The 20,736-nt window shown below is 41.6% G+C and overlaps 1 protein-coding gene across 5 annotated transcripts in view; it reads right to left on the reverse strand.

Moving 5' to 3' along the window:
- The window catches only part of TMEM255B (transmembrane protein 255B), a 64,582-nt gene that overhangs the window by 6,834 nt on the left and 37,012 nt on the right, over nt 1-20,736 (reverse strand). For all 5 annotated transcript variants that reach the window (XM_062487943.1, XM_062487941.1, XM_062487945.1 and 2 more), the window contains 3 exons: nt 9,284-9,364; nt 5,885-5,970; nt 2,935-3,094 (listed from right to left, as the gene is read on the reverse strand). In XM_062487943.1, coding sequence (XP_062343927.1) covers nt 2,935-3,094; nt 5,885-5,970; nt 9,284-9,364 — 327 coding nt within the window. The remainder of the gene's footprint in view (nt 1-2,934; nt 3,095-5,884; nt 5,971-9,283; nt 9,365-20,736) is intronic.

Below are 20,736 nucleotides of genomic sequence, written 5' to 3' on the forward strand. Positions count from 1 at the left end.
CTGCTTTAGTAAGCCTTTCACAAGCTGAGGTGACTGACACAAACTCAACTTTCCCCTGAACTAAGACATCCTTCTGCTTACTCAGTGTAGATATTGAACAGCTTATTCAGATGAAAATTTAGCTGGAGCCCTGACAGACTCAGTCCAGCTAAGCTTGGGGTCAGACTCACTCCAGCTAAGCTGCATATCCACTTCTGCTGCAAGTTCCTTCCATGGTTTTAGGCCACCCAGTCAGAGGACCCAGACTGTGACCCAGGCTCTGCCTCCCAGCAAGAGAATGTGCCAGATCAGGAAGACAGCAGCTCTCCCAGGAACACCTCCTTGGCTCAGTGCTCCTCTCCACGAGCAGTGCAGTGATGGCCCTGCAAAGCACAGAACTGCATCAAAGCATCAGCCCAAGTCTCACACCAGGTTAGGTTTGAGCAAGACAGGTTAGGTGGACTCAGGCTGGCTCTCTGCACACTTCCCACAGGTGCACTCACACCCATCTGCTAGGCAGGAGAAAACATTTAGCAGCACTAAGCTGCAGTGCTCTCCCAAAAACTTACTGTAGATGATGGCTGCCTTCACTCCATGAAGACGAAGCTTCACTTCACATGCAAGCTGCTCTTCCCCTCATTTCCCACTGTGGTTGTTTCTGCTCCCCTTCAGCTCCTCTCACAGGGAGGGGATGAATTAAAATGGGAAAACTGCTTTTACTCCCTTTGGGCAGCTGCAACTCTGTAGTGGCTGGCTGCAATCTGTTATCAATTCCTTGCAGGAGTCCCCTACATAAAGGAGAGCTCAGCTGCACATTTCTTACATGTGATAGCTCAGTGCACTTGTTTGGCTGAAGATAGCCAGAGGAATATTTCTAGGAAATGTTGCAACATTTAACAAAGGTGAATTTCAAACAATTCATATAGCCCTGCTGTATTTTAAGGTTGGTTTTAAGCACCCAACACACACTGCAGATAGCCTAGGCTTGCTAAGGAATGCTGGTGGTCAAAGCTGGGCCTGGATGCTCTCCAGTCTGACTGGGTCTTTGGCTCACTGAGTGCCAGTTCTGAGCAGCCCCTTCCTGCCAGTTCTCCCGCTCCTGTCCTGATGTAAATCTCAGCTATCTCTATTGCCTTCTCTTCCCTGTTCTCTCTCTCTCTCTTTTTTTTCATTTTACCCATCTTTCTACCCATCTTTCATTTTACCCATCTATTCAGATTTCTGCAGTAGTCACCAGAATACTACATGGATTTAAAATAACCTGTGCCACTATCACACCTCCCTTTGGCTTCTGCATTTCATCTCCATCTGCATGCCTCTGCCCATTTAATTTGACTACTCTCCTGGGAGCCTAGTAAATCATGACCCTCTTGCTTGGTCTTTAGGCATTGCTTTAGCAACATGGCCACTGACAGGGATAATCCCAGGAACAGCAACTTCACCCTTTTTCGTGTCAGTAAGTCCAGGCAAATGAGGGACTTTATTGGAGAATCCCTCCCACCACACAGTCTCTTCTGAATGCTGTGGTGCACATCAGCACAAAACAGTGGTGTGGCACAGGGAGTACTTAGAAGGTGACACTCCTTACTGAAAAAAAAGAGGATGTTGAAGTGTCCTAATCACACAACTGTTTAAATAAAACCTCGACTGGTACTCCAGGATTCATCCCCATTTTTAGGGAAAATAACTACACAAGGCTGAGCACTCACAGGTAGGACTTGACTTTTACATGTTAGCTACAAACTAGCATCCTCATACTCCATGCTGGCCCACATGTTCAGTCATGAATTAGAAGGGTAAAAACATGCCACTAAGTGAATTGCCAGCATTTGTTTACATTGTTGTGTTTTATTTCTTCAATTAATGTATTTGTCCAGGCTTGACCCACTTAGCTGTGAACAGCTGACAACAGCCAACAGCTTTGCCTGAAGATATAAATCCATGAGAGAGGCTGAATTAAGAGACAATGACTGTAAACATTCTCCCATTTGTTGAGACACCAAGGTGCTCAGCTGACTCAGAGCAGGTGAACTTTTGGGTGTGTGATGGCTAAACCTCTGATCTGATAAGGCATGGTGGGGGACAGGAATGATGGACTGTGAGTGAGATAGGAGATGGATCCTATGGAGAGGATTGTGACCCTTGTCATGATAAGTTGTGCTCTCTTGCACAAACCACTGAGTTGTGGGGGTCCCTCTCTACCCCCCGAGGAAGTACCAGGGAGGTACTGTGGCCTCAGCATCTTTATCTCTGCTGATGGGACATAACAGATTCAACTGCTGCTAGGATGGGCAGCTGTGTTGTCTTAGAAGGTGTCAAGGACTTCCAAGGCATCCCATAATTCACATTATTGTATCAAGCTCCCGGCCTAGTGGGATGTACCTGAGCATTCTCACCTAAACCAGAGTGAATATAGACCCAATAGATGTTATGTTCTGTGGATTTCTCTCCACCACCAAACAGACATGGACAATGACACCACCTTGACCAAGACTGTGCAGCAACCAAGCCTTGCCTCTTGTGGGTGCTGAGATCCTCACACTCCTGTCCTTTCCCTCTTTCTTTTCTCCCCCTTGTGTGTGTACTTGGGTGATGCACTTTCATATTGCAGTGCTTTCATGTTGTATTACTAGAGAAAATAACCACCAAAACAGCTCCATACCTGTTTTTCTTTGCAACCGAACTGTTCCATAATAAACCCTACATTGTTTATTTAAAAGCAGCGACATTCAGTGCTGTTTCATTCTAATCTGCCCCAAGTGAGCTATTAACAAGAACCTGTGTTACACTCTTGGTACCTTCTGTGGTGGCTCATAAGATTCCAGACTCCCACAACACCCAGAACACATTTAGAGCATCTCCTTTGTACATTTATACTTCCTTGGTTTTAACTAATTTGATAATGCCAACAAGCTGAAAGCCCTCACATAAAGAAAAAAAGACTGTGAGCCTTACCATGTCTTTAAATGCCCCAAGAATGGCTGCTGTGATAATCCCCAAAAACAAGCCAATGATGTTGAGAACTGTGGAGGACCACAACAGTCTGTACAGGTGAAGCACATCCTGACAGCTGCTCACGCCCAGAAATTCGTAGTAACTGGAGGACTGGTCTGAACTGAAAGAGAATGCAGACAAGGTCACTGTGGCAGGAATGGTTTTGCACATAATGCAGAGCACTACAGGATCCAACTCCTTCCTGCTTGGTTTCCTCTTTGCCAAAGTACTATATCCATGCACCCACCAAAAATTGCTCAGAAGAACTGGAGAAAGCCCTGCTGAAAAACTGGCTCTGCTAAGGCCAGCATCGAATATAATCCAACTAACATCAACCCTAGTTTGGCTGATTGGTGGTGGTTACCAGCATGGACCCTTCTTTATTTTTTGTTCAGTGTTTCTATACAGACACATAATCTTGCTATACTGCCTTTGCCATTTAGCTACCAGATAAAGCTTGCTTAGCTTTGCTTTTTTCCCCAGCTCACCTAGAAATCTGCTGGCATCTCAGAAATTGGGGAAAGCAAGTTGCTTAAGCATTAATTCAGGCACAGGAAGGGAGATACTGCCAGCTGGCTACGTTTGTTTATGGTGTCTGTGGTTCCAAATTCATGCAACACAGTACAGTATAAAGATGTCATTACACTCTGGATTGTACTATCCAGAAATCTTTGTTCATATTTCTACACCACATTGGTTATTATAAATCAGGCATCTGGTGAAGTTAGACCTCATTGTCTTGCCAAAAGCCAGAAATATCCTACTGCAAAATTTGAAACCACATGTTCCTGCAGTTCTTTCCAGTACCTGCCTCAATTTGAGCCCACTAACAACCTCCTAGGGCAGCTATTTGAGTTGTAAAGATTTTTTTAAATGCCAAGCCTGTTTTTCCATTGTTATGAAATTGCCAAATTGCCATCAGATTATGGTGGAAACCAGAATTGAGCAGTTTGTGTTCAATCTTCTGCTCCCCCATTCACAGTGCATGGGTCAGCATGTGCATGTGTGGTTAGGGAAAGCTCTGCAAAGCAGTTCACAAATGCTTCCCACCATTTCTAGGAAGAACCAAGCCAGGGACAGTAACTTCTGGAAATATCCAAGCAATAGCTTCAGGTCATGGTTCTGGTGCTGAAGAACCACTACTGGGTTGAGTTCACCTGGTCCCTGCCATGAGCTCATCTTAACTAAATAAACCAGCTTCAGCTGTCATGAGGCTGAGGAAATTTGATTTACAATCCTGCCTTCACATCAGTCTATTCTATGGCTGACAACAAATCCCTTTGTGGTCCTGTGACTTCTCCTACTTCTCTCTAGCCATCCTGTGAACTGGAATTTCCAAGTCTCCAGAGCAGTGTGACTGCTTATTTGCCCTGAATTTGTCCATGCCAGTGCCATAAGTTCTTGCTGTCCACTGTAGGATGTTGACAATATCAGAACACACATATTTAATTGTATCATTGAATAATGTCACAGCAGTGATCAGTCCCAAGTGTTTCAAACAAACTCAGTGTCTCAGAAAAATGGCACTGAGGATCTCCATCTGAAAGGGAAATATGCCTGATCTCTCCTTGTATACTTTATATTTTAAGCAACAGTCTCCTCTCCTCTGTACCTTAAGCAACAGTTTCTGTCACTTTTTTTGACAACTCCAAATACTTTCACCTCTTTAATGCCCCTGTTCTTTTCTGTGATGAGTTGAGCTGTGTGGTTCAGTGTTCACATGCAGGCATTAGCTGTGTACCATGGAAAGAAGCATTCTCATTATATACATACTATATTGAAATACTATGTTCCATCATCTGTCATAGAAAAGGCACCAAGCTGAGCATTCTCTACCTTTCCCACTTTTGTATACCTCCATCATGTCCAGATTTAACATTTCTTACATATGCAAAAAACTCTACATAGCATTTTAATCCATTTCATAGACCTTCATTTACTTTGTGTCTCCCATCTGCATACGAAATACTCATGCATAAATCACTTCCCTCTAGTCCCAAATGTCATTTTACTTTTCTAGTTGAGATATCATCTGGCTTAGAGCTACTTTTTCATGCAGAAGCCTTGTGTAGAAGCTTGACTGTACCCACCTTGCTTCTCTATGCCTAAAATGTTTATGTCTGGTATCACACTAGCCAAGTCTTACAGAGGACTGGGGTTATTCAGGGCTGCTAGCATATGAAGAGGAGGCAAAACCAAAATAAAATAGGAAGGAAGAAAGATGTGAAACATACAGGGGGAAAGAGGGAAAAGTGAATGTGGCTGAGCTGTAGAGGGTTGCAGAGGCTGCATGAGAGTGCATGGTAAGATGATATACAAGTTAGAGATAAGCGAGAATGGTTTTAAACAAAAACAGGAAAGGTTTAGATATAAGGAAGAAATTCCTCACTGTGAGGGTGGTGAGACACTGGAACAGATTGCCCAGATAAGCTGTGGCTGTCCCATCAGTGGAAGTGTTCAAGACCAGGTTGGATGAGCAGTCTGGTCCAGTGGAAGGTGTCCCAGCCCATGGCATGGGAGTTGGATGGTCTTGAAGGTCCCTTCCAACCCAAACCATTCGGTGATTCTATGACAGTGAGATGTGCAAAGCATGAGCCAAGCAGAAGTTTCAGTAAATCTAATGGGAAAACTGCATTGCCACATCAGTAGTATATTTGAACAGTGATGATCAGTTTTGATCACACAGCAAAAAGCTTATGGACATATTTAAAGACAAAGAAACTGAAATAATACCAACACTAATGAACAACTCCTGACCTACTTCATGCTGGCATCAGGACTTCAGTTGAAGAGGAACTGGATTTCTCAGCATACAAACTCCCTATGTTACTTCTTCAGGCCCTACCATTTACAAGTAAGGACAACCAACCAAGAATTTCTCAGAGGCCACGGGATGCACACAGGTACTTACTTCTCACAGTTGTACAGATCACAGCAATAGCATGTGTTACTCTTCACTTTCAGCTGGCACTTGCTGTTTAAGGTATGGCATGTAACCTGCCAAAAAAAAGTAGGAACTTACTTTTATCCTCAATGTTTCAGTGTTGTGTGAATCATCCTACAGTACTAACCACAAAAAACCCCCAGCCACTACAACACTGTCAACTTGCATTACCCACTGTGCAGAAAGATCCTGAGATTCCAAAGTTCATGACGGGAAGCCAGAAGGACATCCCTGAGCTCACAGGAGTTTTAACCAGGACACCAGCCCCTGAGTCTGAGGGCATTTGCTCTATGGAGCCCAGAGCTCCCAGGACCAGCCTGCAGCCAGGGCTGACAGAGTTTTCAAGCACTTTGCTGCACTGCCTGGTGGTTTTCTGCTGAGACCCAGAGTGTGCAGCCAGGACACTCAGACCTCTACAGCCGTGAGGAACTGACTGTGGGTCTGGAGGGATACACTACAGCAAACACTGAAGTGAATAAGAGAACCAGTCTGTTATAGTGGGGAAATAGCAAGGGAGACAATGTATCTGAACAACTTCCAATAAAGGGAAGATCTCCCCTTTCAGTGACACCCTCCTGAAGAAGGAAATAATTATGAACAACAGCAAGAACAATCTTGAAGAAGCCCACAAACAGAAGAATTCAGAAAAGATCCAAGCACTCCAGTAAATAAGTACCATTTATTGCAGGCTCTCAAATGCAAACCTGAAAAGGTTTATTTATGTGAGGAGGAATTGCAGGGATGGAGAGATGTTAGAACAATACAGGCAGGCACACGTAAGTCACTCTCCATACAGACACTAAATCATTTTAATGACTCCTGAAGTGTGGTAAGCATTAATCACTTCTGTTTGGCACTACAGACCAATTGAAATACTTTACATGTAAGGCTTTTTTCTTTCCCTGAGAAGTTTAGCTTATTGACTTTGAAATTGACTGGGGACCTGGCAGGTTTTAAAAGCTAGCAGTCAGAAAATACATTCTTTCTATAGCTTTATTTGATAGGAAGAAAGTCTCTGTAACCACAGAGAACTGTTTTGCTCGCAAAATGGAATTAAAATGTATTACTGAATGGAAAAATACATGACTGCTTTTGACAAGTTTATCAGACAGCTCTGGCTTAGCCATGAATGTGTTACTCTATGGAATAGTGTCCACAAGAGATGTTAAACCAGATGTTTCTCACTTCCTAAGTCCTGGATTTATATAAGAGGAGCACATCCTGGATCTGCAGAAGAGGAGCACGTATTGTCACTGACTGCATCAGCTTAATCAAAGCAGTGACTGATCCATCCCACATGCTTGCTTCTCAAAGCAGGTTGGAAACCAATCCTGGAGCACAGTGTGCTAACTCAGCCATTTTGTGGGATGCCCTATGCTTTTGCATTCAAAATCTGGATCTTCAGACTTTGGTTTTGACCTCCCATATGCAGCAAAAATGGCCTGGGACCTGCAGAGTTAAAATACCCTTTTCCCATTACACAGGCATGATTGGGATAGGAGGGCTTAACAAGATGGAATGGGCTGCTTAAAAGTGGTTTGTTCTGATACATGGTTTGGGGACCAGTTCTGACTGGAAATAAAAGTAGCTTTTCCCTCTCCAAGCAATAATAAGGCCAGTATTCCTGTTTTAATTCAGAAGACTAGAGTACAAAACACTGAGATCAGCATGATCTTAAACATGTTTTTGGCTGCTTCTACACTACGAGACACATATTACTGGCCAAAGAAGTTACTGTAATTATCTATTTTTATCACTGCATTTTTAAAACATGCATAGAACAAGACATTCCTTTTTAGGAGAACAGTGAATAAACCAAAATAAACAAATTTGTGTGTGGTGTGAGCGAGGGTGGTGGAAACAGGCCATTTGTGGCTGTTCTGCATGTCAAGACCTATTATTTCATTTCAGTGACCAGACACACAGCTTTTTCATGTCCTAGACATTTGTGATTTATTATCAACTCAGCACCAATTGAAGATATGTTCTCCTCTCATGGTAATTGCAAGAAAATCAAAATCTTTCTGCTTTGAGCAAAGAGAGCTGTAACAGGCAGAAGAAATGAGTTGGAGACAACTTACAGGTAGGAGATGTCAATCAAAAAGAAACTTGCAGTCAGTAAACAATCTGCTTTCCTAGTTAAGTGTTTGCCTGACATGCAGAGCATGTCCCCTGCTCACTACCTGGCTGCCTTTGGAAAAGCAAAGGCCAAGTATAAATGCTATGAATCCTTAACTCTGAATTAGCATACACTGACTCTAAATCAGTGAACAACCAGACAAGAATGCTATTAGAAACTACCTACATTTCTAAAAGATATGGGGCTTGTTTTATTTTTCCAGAATACAGGAAGGAGCTCTGGGTGGCCCAAGTTTGGACATTCCCAGAATCAGCAGAGCTGTTGAAAACCATCTGGCCAGAAGCCTGAGGCTGGGGTCACCTGTAAGGAACTGTGGTCAGTATGACACCAACCATACACTTATTAAAGGAATCAGAAGCATTTCTCAGGCCATGTCTGAGTCTGAGTGTGCATGCACACTTTAGAAGAGGAAGGAGTAAATCTTACAGGAAAGGGGGTTGTCACACTTCAGAAGTTTGTCAGGGTAGGTCTTTACATCAGGAGATCAGTTAAATAATTTTGTCATACATTTTCTGGAATCAACAACAAGATGCCCTAGCAGCAAGATTTAAGGAGCTGCTTAACCTGGTATAAGTATACTTACCATGCACCTTTTCCTAGCCATGGTAGGAATGGTATTGAAGAACAACTGGCTTCTTGAAAGTAATACCACTGTTCAGCTGTTCTCCATTTTGCTTTACTATTCACTCCACAATAATAAAATAGGAAAAGAAACTAAATCTGGACTTCTCAGGAAGCTAGGCATTTGGATATGGGCACTTTTCTGACCAGGTTAATGTCACTGAGATATTAAAAATGCTCCATTCAAACCACTGATGTTCTTGGCCTGTGCTGGATAAATACAGAGATCTGAAGTCTTCTGGATAATACAAATGGATTACTTTAGATATTTCCTATTCCACTTGGAGTCTACAAAAGCCTTCTTAGAGGAAGATGCCAATGTGACAAACACATTTGAGACAGTTATTCTACAGAATAGATGGACTAGGAATTATTCCAGTCCCAGAGTAATGTACTAGATACAAACACTGATGGTGGCTCAAAACCTCACAGACTGTAGTGATTTTCAGCCATCAGAGACTTGGACAAGCAGGGAGTCACTTGTGGGAGAAAAACTGGGGCTTCTATCTACCCATGACCTATGTGCACAGACATACTGTCAAACATCTCCCCCACTCCTCCCCAGCACAGCAGAAATGGAGACATGACGAGGTCAGTTTGTTTACCTCAGTCTGGTAGGCATCATATAGGAATCCTATTCCACTTGAATAAAACTGGCATCTTTTGTTATACAGAGGTCTGGGCTCCTGTAAAGAGAAAAACAGCCAAAAAAGTGATTGGTTTGTAAGAAGTGGAAGGCACCATGTCCCATGTCCCCATGTGAATGCTTACAGCTCTGTGGAGCTGAAGCAATGCAGTCACTTGGATAAACTCACACCCCCTATGTTGGCTTCCTTTCTGGAATGACTGTCCTCAGAGTTACATATTCCACCGTCACTCCACCACTAAGCTATGTGAGTATCATCAATTCTTCTCTAAAATATATCACCTCTGGTATTTAACCACTTTATGTCACTTTACCACACTTAACATCAAATAGTACTGCTCTGAGAATGGTCCAATCACTCTTTTTTTCTGATACAGTTTCTTACCTAAGAACCAAGATTTATTTTGCAGGTTGTTTTCAAGATATGAGAATTACTTTTAAAAGAATTTCAGCAATGTTCATGGTGAGAAGAAAGTAAAATAGATAATAGTTGGAGTATTCCACTTATAATACACACTTCAAACCCCAGAAGTAAAACAAAGACTAATGAAGAAATGAAGGCATAAAGAGAAAGCAATTTACGTTGTTTGGTTTCGCCTTATTTTCAATTTATGCTATTACAAAAGCTGCATTCACTGCTCATATTTCATATTTTGCTTGTAACAGTTCCCACAAACTGATATAAAGGAAGAACACAATGAAATGCCCTTGGCCAGATGGAAAATGTGTGCTTCTGACCTTGGCAAACAGCCACTTCGAAGGCTGGAGGGTGCATACCTCAGTCAGTTTCGGGACTAGACCATATTTGTTTTGGGAGGATTTGACAATTTGAGTACTCTGTGAACCAATGTCTATCCCAAAGCAGTGCTGGAATTATTTATGTTTGGGGGGGGGGGGGGAGGGGGAGGGAAAGACCTTTTCAACTTTCCATCACTTATCTAGTCCTGATCTGTGCCTTCAAAAAAACATGAAGAGCTGGGAGCGTGTGTCCATCTGCTGGAAGGGAGGAGGGCTCTGCAGAGGGATTTGGAGTGGTGGGATGGATGGGCAGAATCCGGTGGGATGAAATTTAATAAGTCTGAGTACTGAGTCCTGAATTTTGGCCACAATAATCCCCTGCAATGTTATAGACTGGGGACAGTGTGGCTGGACAGTGCCCAGACAGAAAGGGACCTGGGGGTGCTGGTGAACAGCTGACTGAACATGAGCCAGCAGTGTGCCCTGGTGGCCAAGAAGGCCAATGGCCTCCTGGCCTGGATCAGGAATGGTGTGGCCAGCAGGAACAGGGAGATCATTCTTCCCCTTGTGCTCAGCACTGGTGAGGTCACACCTTGAGTGCTGTGTCCAGCTCTGGCCCCTCAGTTTAGGGAGGACGTTGAGAAGCTTGAGCACATCCAGAGGAGGCAACAAGGCTGGTGAGGGGCTTGGAACACAAACCCTGTGAGAAATGGCTGAGGGAGCTGGGGTTGCTCAGCCTGGAGAAAAGGAGACTCAGAGGTGACCTTATCGCTCTCTACAAATTCCTGAAAGGTGTTTGTAGTCAGGTGGGGGTTGGTCTCTTTCTCCAGGCAGCAACTGACAGAACCAGAGGACACAGTCTTAAGCCGAGCCAGGGGAGATATAGGTTGGATATCAGGGAAAAGTTTTTTTATGGAAAAAGTGATAAAGTATTGGAATGCTTTGCCTGGGGAGGTGGTGGAGTCACCATCTCTGGATGTGTTTACAAAAAGACTGGATGTGGAACTCAGTGCCATGGTCTAGTTGAGGTGTTAGGGCATGGGTAGGACTTGAGGATCTTGAAAGTCTCTTCTGACCGGGTGATTCTGTGATTCTGTAATTCTGTTAAAGCATTCAAGTGCTCATTGCTCCTCAGTATGTCAGTCAAACCAGATCCAAGACAGAAGATGCAAACCCACTACTTGCCATCCCCTCTTTCCATGTCAACTTACAAGCAAAGGACTATGTAAGTTGCTAGCAGAAATCTTTGCTGATTCATTTTCACTGCATTTTAAAGCTTTGAGATCCATCCAGGAATAACCCAGATTTTGCAGAAAGATCTGTGCTACTTCAGATCACAAGCAGAGTATTCTCTGCTTGTTGGATAATGAAGTGTGAACTGTATAAATCTGCTGATCCAAAATACATAATTAGTTAAAGTGCAGAGCTAGGCAGGAATGCAGACAGATCAATGTATAAAGCTCCTCCATCATCTTGTTTGCCTTTCTGATTACTCCAGCAAACTTAAGCAAGTTTGGACACCAACTCTCAAGGGTTAGAGAAAGGTTAGCTTCCTGCATCAAAAAAATACATATTTATACTACACAAGTGTAAGAAAAAATGCTTCAGTAACTCTTTTTCTCTAGAGGAAAAGCAAATACCACAAGAACAGCATGCCATGACTTGAACTAGGTCAACATTCTTCCACAGTCCTGTGAAAACCTTAGCCTTTATCCATGACTTCCAGGGACAGATCTGGTTGGGAGGTCTAAGAGGATTGCAGTTTCTCTGCCAGAACAAGGAGCTGACAAGGAGGGGAGTTCTGCTGGACTTCATAATTACAAACAAGGAGAGATTGCTCAGGGATGTGAAGATCAGGGGCAGCCCTGCCCCTAATGATATGGTAGGGCTCAGAATCTGGAGAGGATGGAGCAGGATCCCAGCTCCAGACTTGAAGAAAGGAGACTTTGGCTTATTCAGTGATATTTTTGGAAGAATCCCATGGGATACAGTCCTTGGAAAGCAATGAGGTCCAGGAAAGTGGGTTGATATTCAAGGTTCATCTCCTCCAAACTGAGAAACAGTTCATCCCATCTAGCAGGAAATCAAGCAAAGGCAGCATGAGGCCTGTGTGGATAAACTAGGAGCACCAGATGTAACTCAGGCATGAAAAGAAAGTCTAGGAGAAGTGCAATAAAGGGGAAATCACCAGGGAGGAAAATAGAAAAAAATTATGAGCATGCATAGATGGGATTAGGAAAGCCAAAGCTCTCTTGAAATTCAGTCCAGCAAGGGTTGCAAAGAGCAGGAAGAAGGACTTCTGTTTGGTGCATTAGAGCAAAAAAGAAATCAGGAAAATATGTGTATGTTACTGAATAAGGCAGGCAACACAGTACAAAGACATAGTAAAGATCAAAGTATTCAGTTTCTTCTTTGCCCTGGTCTACAGTGGAGACCAGTGGGAAAATCTGGCACAAGAATCACCCTTGCTAAAGGGGGATCAGTTTAGAGAACATTTAAACAGACTGGAGATACATCCTGTCTTCAAGGATGACAAGAAAAACAATCAAGGGAACTACACACTGATGGGAAGGAATGGAGCAAACAACCTTGGAAACAATTTCCAAGTATCTCAAGGACGTGAAGATGATTTGTATTAGTCAGCATGGATTTACAAAGGGAGAGTCATGTCTGACCCACTTGTTGATCTTCTACAAGGATGTCACTAGCTTGGTGGATGAGTGGAGCTTCTTGCTCACCTGCTTCTGGATCTTTATCTTCACTAATCCCTCTGGCAGTCTCTCATTCTCACAGCCTGATGAAATATGGGCTAAGTAAATGGAGATTGAGGTGGACTGAAAGCTGGTAGAACTGCTGAGGTCATAGTGTTAAGAGAAGTGACATGAAGTCCAGCTAGAGATGACTTAATTGTTGTCTATTGCCCCCAGGGTCAATACTAGGACAATATTCTCAGTTACTGAACTGGGTGATGGGTAGAGTGCACCTCTGCTAGCTAACAGATGATACAAAACTGGGATGAGTGGATGAAACACCACAGAACCATGCCATTTTTTCTAAGAGACCTGGGAGTGCCGGGCTCCCCAGTATGAGATAGACCATGTACATGGTCTGAGAAATAACAGACTGGAATATCTGTCATAAGAGAAGCAGAGCTGGGACTGTTCAGCCTAGATAAGAGAAGGTTCCCATGTACCTTTTCAATATGGATCAAGACTTGATGGGGAAGTGAAGAAGATGGAGCCACATTTCTGTCAGTAGTGTCCAGAAAAATGACAAGATGCAGCAGACACAAATGGAAATATGGGAAATTCCATTTAAACATAAGAAGAAACCATTTTTATTCTACAGGTGATGAAACACCAGAACAAATTTCCCAGAGTGGTTGTGGAGTCTCCATCCTGGGAGATACTCAAACTGGAGACACAAACCGGGCACAGTTCTGAGCCACCTCTGCTAGCTGATACTGCTCTAAGCACAGGTAGTTGGATTAGGCTCTTACAATATCAATTGGTCTTTTTATTGGTTTGGTCTTTGATGGAGAAGACAAGCACACTTTTCATCCAAGTGTGCTTGCAACTGGAAGCAGCATTGTTCTCTGAGAAAAGAGGTGATTGATTAATCCATACCAGCTATTATGGCTTGATATTGCTGTGCAGCAAAAAAGTCAGATCTGTGACCTGGAAGTGACCACAATGAATGCAGTTATTACATTTGCATGCACAATCATGACAAATGAGTACCTTCCTTCATGCACCTATTTTTGAACAGCAAGCCTGCTGCACTAGTACAGCCAGTCTTCTGCATTCAGTCCGCTCTCTAAATGCATCCCTATGTGCAATCAAATAAATGAGTGATGATCAGGTGTAAAATAACAAATATTAAATAACATTGGCCTTGTCCAGACACCTACAGAATTCAACACCTAAAGCACACAGCTTTTAAGTAAAAGTACACTGGGGATGCCAAAAGGTTGCATTGGTAAAAGCTTCCATTTTCATGCCACAGAAGTGATGTGGTCCATCTGTCAACTAAGGTGTTTATATGAATAAGGCATCACACAGATATTAAAAAGTGTTTAAAAGTTATCCAACAGTGTGTCACACCACATAAGCACCTCCTGGACTTTATAGGAGTGTCTTATACCTAAGGCAAATGAGACATACTTTAAAGCTATGAAAGTATTCCTGACAGACTGGCCTTAAAATACTTCACATTGCTTACAACAGATTGTGTATTAATATAATATATACCTACCAGGCCTTGATTCTTCTTGGTTCTACTGTTTATAGCAATAGTGGTTGAGACAGAGCTATTTTTGAATATATGTGTGTATGCAAATATATACATATATATGTATGTATATATATATATATATATATATAAACTATTAAGAGTAATTCTAAAGTATATAGCAACAATATTATTTGTAACTAATTTAATATAATTTGATACCAAGAACTTCCTCAACTACTATTACTGAAACAGAGCTATGCAATACTTCTCACTAATGTGTAATATTAATATATAATAAATAATGCATTCCCTTTCTCTGTTTCTTTGAGTAAGTCCCTTTAAGTGGAAATGGGCAGGTGGGAAAGTTCTGTTTTTTAAAGTTCTGCTGATACATGCAAAGGACAAAATATATAGAACTGGTAAAAAGAGGTAGAATTCTCTATAAAAATGCAGTTGTATTCTTGGGTTTGTTTATTTATTGATGCAAAGGAAAAATGTACATGATTTATTCAATTCTGAGCACTGGAAAAGATGATTTCTTAGCTAAGTACATTTGAGTGTTTGTGTATACTGAGCAGGTTCAGTCAGAACGCCATCAAGCTAAATTTAGAAAATATTCAGATGTGTCAAAAAAAAAAAAAGCAAACCCCAGGACACCCAGAATTTCCCTTTAATTTCAGACAAATCAGAACTACTCAGGCTTGAATGCTACAAGGCAAATTGTAGCCTTCCCTCTTTATTTTTTTTATTTAAATACTATTCTTGTATGTGTATTAAAACCTGAGAGTGACAGATGGACAAGAGGGAAGGCTTTACACCAAGGAAGAGAAGATTTGGTCCAAATATAGAGGGTTTTGGTTTGGTTGATTGCTTCATTTTAAGAGCATACAATAGAAACCCCACATTCTCTTTGGTGGTGGAAGCATTGCAGTATGTTTTTAAGAAGAGTATTCTTTTAACAGTATCTTTGGTGGATTTGATAAAATGCCTGTGGGGAGGTTGAAGGGCTCTTAGCTGAGGTATGGAAAGAAGTTTTTCTATGCCAATTTTTGTTTCCTTGGAGAACAGATATATTTTGGATAACACAGGGAAAATTCCATCTCCCTTATGTGTAAGCTCATTTTCAGAAAACAGATATAGCTTAAACTGCATTGGCTGCCATACTTTACAAAATGTGGCTAATCATTTATTGAAATAATTATACAGTGAGGGTTATATTTTTCCAATTGCAGTATTTATTTAGTCTTAGCTGCCATAGCTGCATCGAGAGAGGTGTAGATTAATCAGTGCCAGGGAATGTTCCCAGGGCTGAAACTCAAGCATCAAGCCCATTAAATTGTTAGAACTGTGCTGGTGATGGCTTTGGCCTGGGCAAACTATCACTCTTCCAAAATAATTTCTGGGCATGGTTTGTAAATTAGTATGGGCCAAGAACCATTCCCAGCAAGTAACTTGGACATTGTCATTTACATTCCAAGAGACTTTGAGAGTGAGGATGTGGGGTTCACCATGCCAGTTGGCCTGGGGAGCAAGGAACCATCCTGGTCACATGTAAAAGATGAATATAGATAAAATTGAGGAGTTCAAAACCAGAATAATGTTTTCAGTGTCTCATTAGCATCAAGTTTTAATTTTCTGTTTTTGGTTGTTTTCATCTACATCAAAGCCAGCAGTGAATAGGAGAGGGATAGCTGCCAAGATTTTTCAAGTTTAATCCTAAAAACAAACTGAAACATCACCCTTCAATGCCAGCTCAGCCTTGTGCCAACAGCCGAGTGTTCTGGAGATTATAATTCCCTTCAAGATCACACTCTCTGCTAACTTTCTGAAAACATATTCTGGAAATATGAACAAATAGAAGTCATTAGCAATTAGCTTTCATGCTCCTCTGGAGGGCTAGATGGAGCACAGGTACCTGTGTCTGCTCCACACTGGCTGAGAGCACATGGGAGCATATAAACCTGAGGGCTTTCAGAACAAAGATAAAAGGAGCTCCTAAAAGAAGGGGACAACATGTTAGGAGCCTGGGAAAGAAGGCAGACTGGATCACTGTCTGGAGACCCAAGCTGAAGCTGGTTGGATCCAAGCCTGTACAAACACTCAGAGGAAATGCTACAGGTCTTTTGTAATTCCTGTCTCTCTCTGACCAAGGGCTGTTCCTCCATCTTGTACAACAGCATTCCCAATGAGAAGGGTTTCTCCTGAGGAAGACTGCTAGAAAATCCTAGGGATTCACAGGAGTAATTAATACAAAAATCTTTGTGCTTTCAATCATAAACAAAAGAAATACGTCAATTTAAAAAACTTTTAGGAACAGTTTCCATATTGGCTCTGGACAGTTTGATGTTAGGATCTTCTGAGTCCAAGGCCAGTATCATCAATACTGCAGTGAGGGGGCATCAGCTTTGAAGAACAAAGCATTTATACCTCATTTTGCTCCTCAGCCTTGCAACTCCCACAAAGAGCACATGATCATACCCCTCTAGAATCAGAAACAAGGATGGATTTTTTGGAAAGTGTTTTGGGCTTTTACTCACTGGCAGATAAACCTGCAATTCACTTTTCAGTTTGTAATTTCTGAAGCAGAAATGGCTTTCAGAAAACAATTTATCTTGCAGAATTTCACTGTTATATGGAAAAGAAGAAACAATACCCCCTGAAATTTCCAAGTCCATATTTTCAGTTATTGCACCCACATCAAATGCCAGAAAACTAACTGATTAAAATAACAATTTTAAAACAGCTAGTTTCCAAACTGTTCCTAGTTTGTATCTTCTCTTATGTTGTTAAAGAATCTTTAACTACCTGGTGGTCCAACAGAATGTCTTACTCATAATTCATGAGATATCAAATTTTCATATGCATATAGTCACATACAGTTTGTTTTGTAAACTATTTGTTTGCATAGAGTCATAAGCATAGTATTCCTCATATGCTTCATTAGAATTTATTTCTGTAACTAATACCATTATTTTCAAACCTCTCTATTTCAGACAGCAGCTGGGCAGAGAGGACAAGAGGGGTCACTGCTCACTGTGTGCCAGGAGTGTCTGGGCAGGACAGATCATGTGCTCCCACAGGAAATATGGGCTCCTAGGACAGGCCAGTGTCCTGGGCTGCCCACCACCACCCTGAGCCACAGTGGGCTTCTCTTCCCTCCCCTCAATATCTGGGACAGCCCTTATGGGAGTACCAGGCATCAGCTCCTGCCCTTTGCCAGGATGTGCTCTTTCAGTCAGCGCCACAGATTCTAAAGAGGCTGCCATTGCCTCTCCATCTCTCTTATTCACAAAGAAATTCAACCCACATCACAAACTGGCTGTAAGCATTTGGCTGGCAGCTATCTGGAATGCTGCGGTTGCTACAAAACCTCAGGTTTAAAAACCACTGTGACCCTGAAAGGAAGTCCAGGTGCTAGAAAATAAAGTCATAGACATATGGAAAGATGATTGAAAGACAGAAATCATAAAACAAAAACAAACAAACTTTTTTTTTTTAATTAAATAAAGGAAGTTGGGAAAGTATGGTTATGGTCAGAAAATTAAATGTGCTACTGGATTTGGCAGTGTTAAGTTTACATTGAGCTTGATCATCTTTAAGGTCTTTTCCAACCTAAACAATTCTATGATTTTATGATAATCCCTTCCTTTTTCACCTTTTGACCATGCACCAAGACATAAATTCTAGAATTAACAACATTTATCTAATAGCCACCAAGGTCATAACCAGCTTTTGAATCCAAATGTGTCAGTTCAGTTTCACTTCATCAACTGGGCCTGCAGGCCTTTCCATATCTGCATTTCAGCTATTTTCCTTCTCTGTGATACTAGTGATTGTTCCCTACTTTTTCTGATTTTTGCCCTTTTGCAAGCATCACCTTGACTATTGACATGGAAAGTCCTAGGCTGTCAGGGTGTGCATAGTGCAAGGGCTGCAATGAACTGGACCATCAGAAATAGAATGTTTTCCTTTTTTTTCTTTTTTTTCTTTTTTTTTTCTTTTTTTCAAAATTTATCCAATAATTAGGAAACTATATTAAGAAATTCTAAGCCCTAAAATTAGATTTTCAAGTGTCCTTTTTACCTAAACTGCAGACATGGCTAGTGTGTGTCAATTCAGTTTCTACATGCATTGCCCGTGCCTTAGGAGTCAAGGGTTCCCAAATGTACAGTTGATCAAACCCTTCAAAGGGATGCAGAGACAGACATACTTCTGTCCATGCCATACTGCTACTGTAACTACAGCACATTAGTGATCCCCTGGTGCAAATAATGCATTCCCAATGTTGTTTAAGCACTTCAGAGGCAGCCACCACGATATCTGGTTACATTTTTAGGGTGAGGTCATGCCATGAGAGCAACTCCACTGCAGACTGCAGACAGCACTTACCCTTTCCTGTGCTTCTACATCTGCCTTGCATGAATTTAAGAGCTAATCTTCTTCCAGAAATGCTACACTCCAGCCTAGAGACCCTGCCTATTTTGTCTGCTATGCTGAAACAACCCTACTTCAGCTCTGAAAATAGAAAAAGCAGCTGGTGGGGCTTAAAACTTTACTCTCACGTATCAGATTTACTTCACATTGTGCTTTCCTGGGGTTCTTCTTAGGGTTTCTATTTAATCTGAAAGACTGGATCCTACAGAATCCTCTTCCCTTAATATTTGGTAGAGGTACATATTCATTTCAGGTCTTTCAAACCAGTAAATATCCAGGATACCTGTACACTCTTATGGCTGAAAAACACACATACGTGGTTCTGTCTCACTTTATATTTCCTCATTGATTTTTGTTTTATGCAAATACTTTGCAGTGGTAGCCTTAGCCTTATTCTTTATTTTGGTGAGGTTAGTGCTCTTGTAGTACTGCTACAGTCAAATGAAAAGCCTTCAGGTGCTGGAGCTGCCCCATTGTTGGACAATGGGCACAGACAGAATCCTTCCTGATGTGGACTGACACGTCTGTTCTCAGAGAGGTTAAGATCTTCAAACAGGTGATTTTCCCTCAGTGACTTTTGGCCACACTCTCTGTGGCACGAACAAAGCTCCAGTGAGGAAGCCTGCTCCTGCCTTAATACAGCAAATCCAAGCCTGGCTCAGGAATAGGTCTGCTTTTCTTCAGTCAAGTCTTGCTAGTCAGCATCTCCCCGGATGAGGCTATGAGACCTTCCCATAACACCTGTAACAGCTATGCTGTATAGTTAAAAACCTAGACTTACCACTGGCTTTTGCACAAGTTTCTAACAGTGCAATTAGCTGATACTATTCAAGGCTGTAATTTTAGTTATTGCTTGATGCAGTTAGGTATTTAATTGCTTATTATAGTTGATTACTTACATTGATTACATTACTTTGATTATAGAGTTTGTTATATGAGCTGATTGCTCTGTCTTGATTGTAATGATGTTGTGCCGCGTGAGTAATTAACGTTTCCACAAGAATGCAAGAACTGTTTATTCTGTTTCTGGTAATGTAACTGAGATACATGAAAAACTGCTCCAGCTCCCTCCTGTTGCCTTAATGCTATCAGAATATGCAAGAAATCACTGAACCACAGTATATTGTGAGTTGAAAGGGACCCACAAGGATCATCAAGTCCAACTCTAAGATGAATGGAATGATCCCACACAGGGATCAAACCTGCAACCTTGGCATTACAAGCACCATGCTTTAACCAACTGTGCTATTCTCCTATAAGTCTCTAAATATACTAAAAAAAATGATACTAGAAAAGACATTAGCCTTTAGATATCTAACATACTGAATATCCTGCTGACTGAAATGTACAGGGGTTTAATTTATAAGGCTCTTTTGAATTTATTTTATAGCAAAAGGGAAGGAAAAGAGGCTGCACTAAATACACCTAATTGAGCAATATATCAATATAGCAAATATCTACATCTAGAAATAAAATGCTGGAGGCTTAATTAAAATTGCAGTATTGATTTAATTTTCAGGGTATGACATAACACGTCCCTATGATAATTTAATTAATGTAATAACAACTCTATACATGACATTTTTATGTTAGGTATTGAGCAGAAAACAGCCAGAAAGCAAGTGTTTATGCCCAGCAATTTGCCATCAAAGCTCCCTATCATTCATGTAACAGGGGACCCCCACTAACACACGCCAGCCAGGCTGACAGGCCTCATCCAAATGGGAGGAACTGCAGGACTGAGACCCAAAATGTAAAGGAAAAAGTCCACAAGAGAAACCTCAAGAGGAATGAGAAGACATGAGTTTTAAACAATTAGTGAAACGTTTCATGAATGCCCAGACTGCTCAGCTACAATTAGCTTTTCCCCATCTCCACTGGCTTGTCATTTTGAAGCTCACATGCATTTCGTAAGATCAGAAATGTTGAAATACATGGTGTTCAGTGCTACAGAGGTGAAGTCGTCACTGGGTATTCTGATGGCTGGGATGTGGAGAGAACTGCGCT

This window comes from Cinclus cinclus, chromosome 2 (genome assembly GCF_963662255.1).
Source record: "Cinclus cinclus chromosome 2, bCinCin1.1, whole genome shotgun sequence".
NCBI lineage: Eukaryota > Metazoa > Chordata > Aves > Passeriformes > Cinclidae > Cinclus > Cinclus cinclus.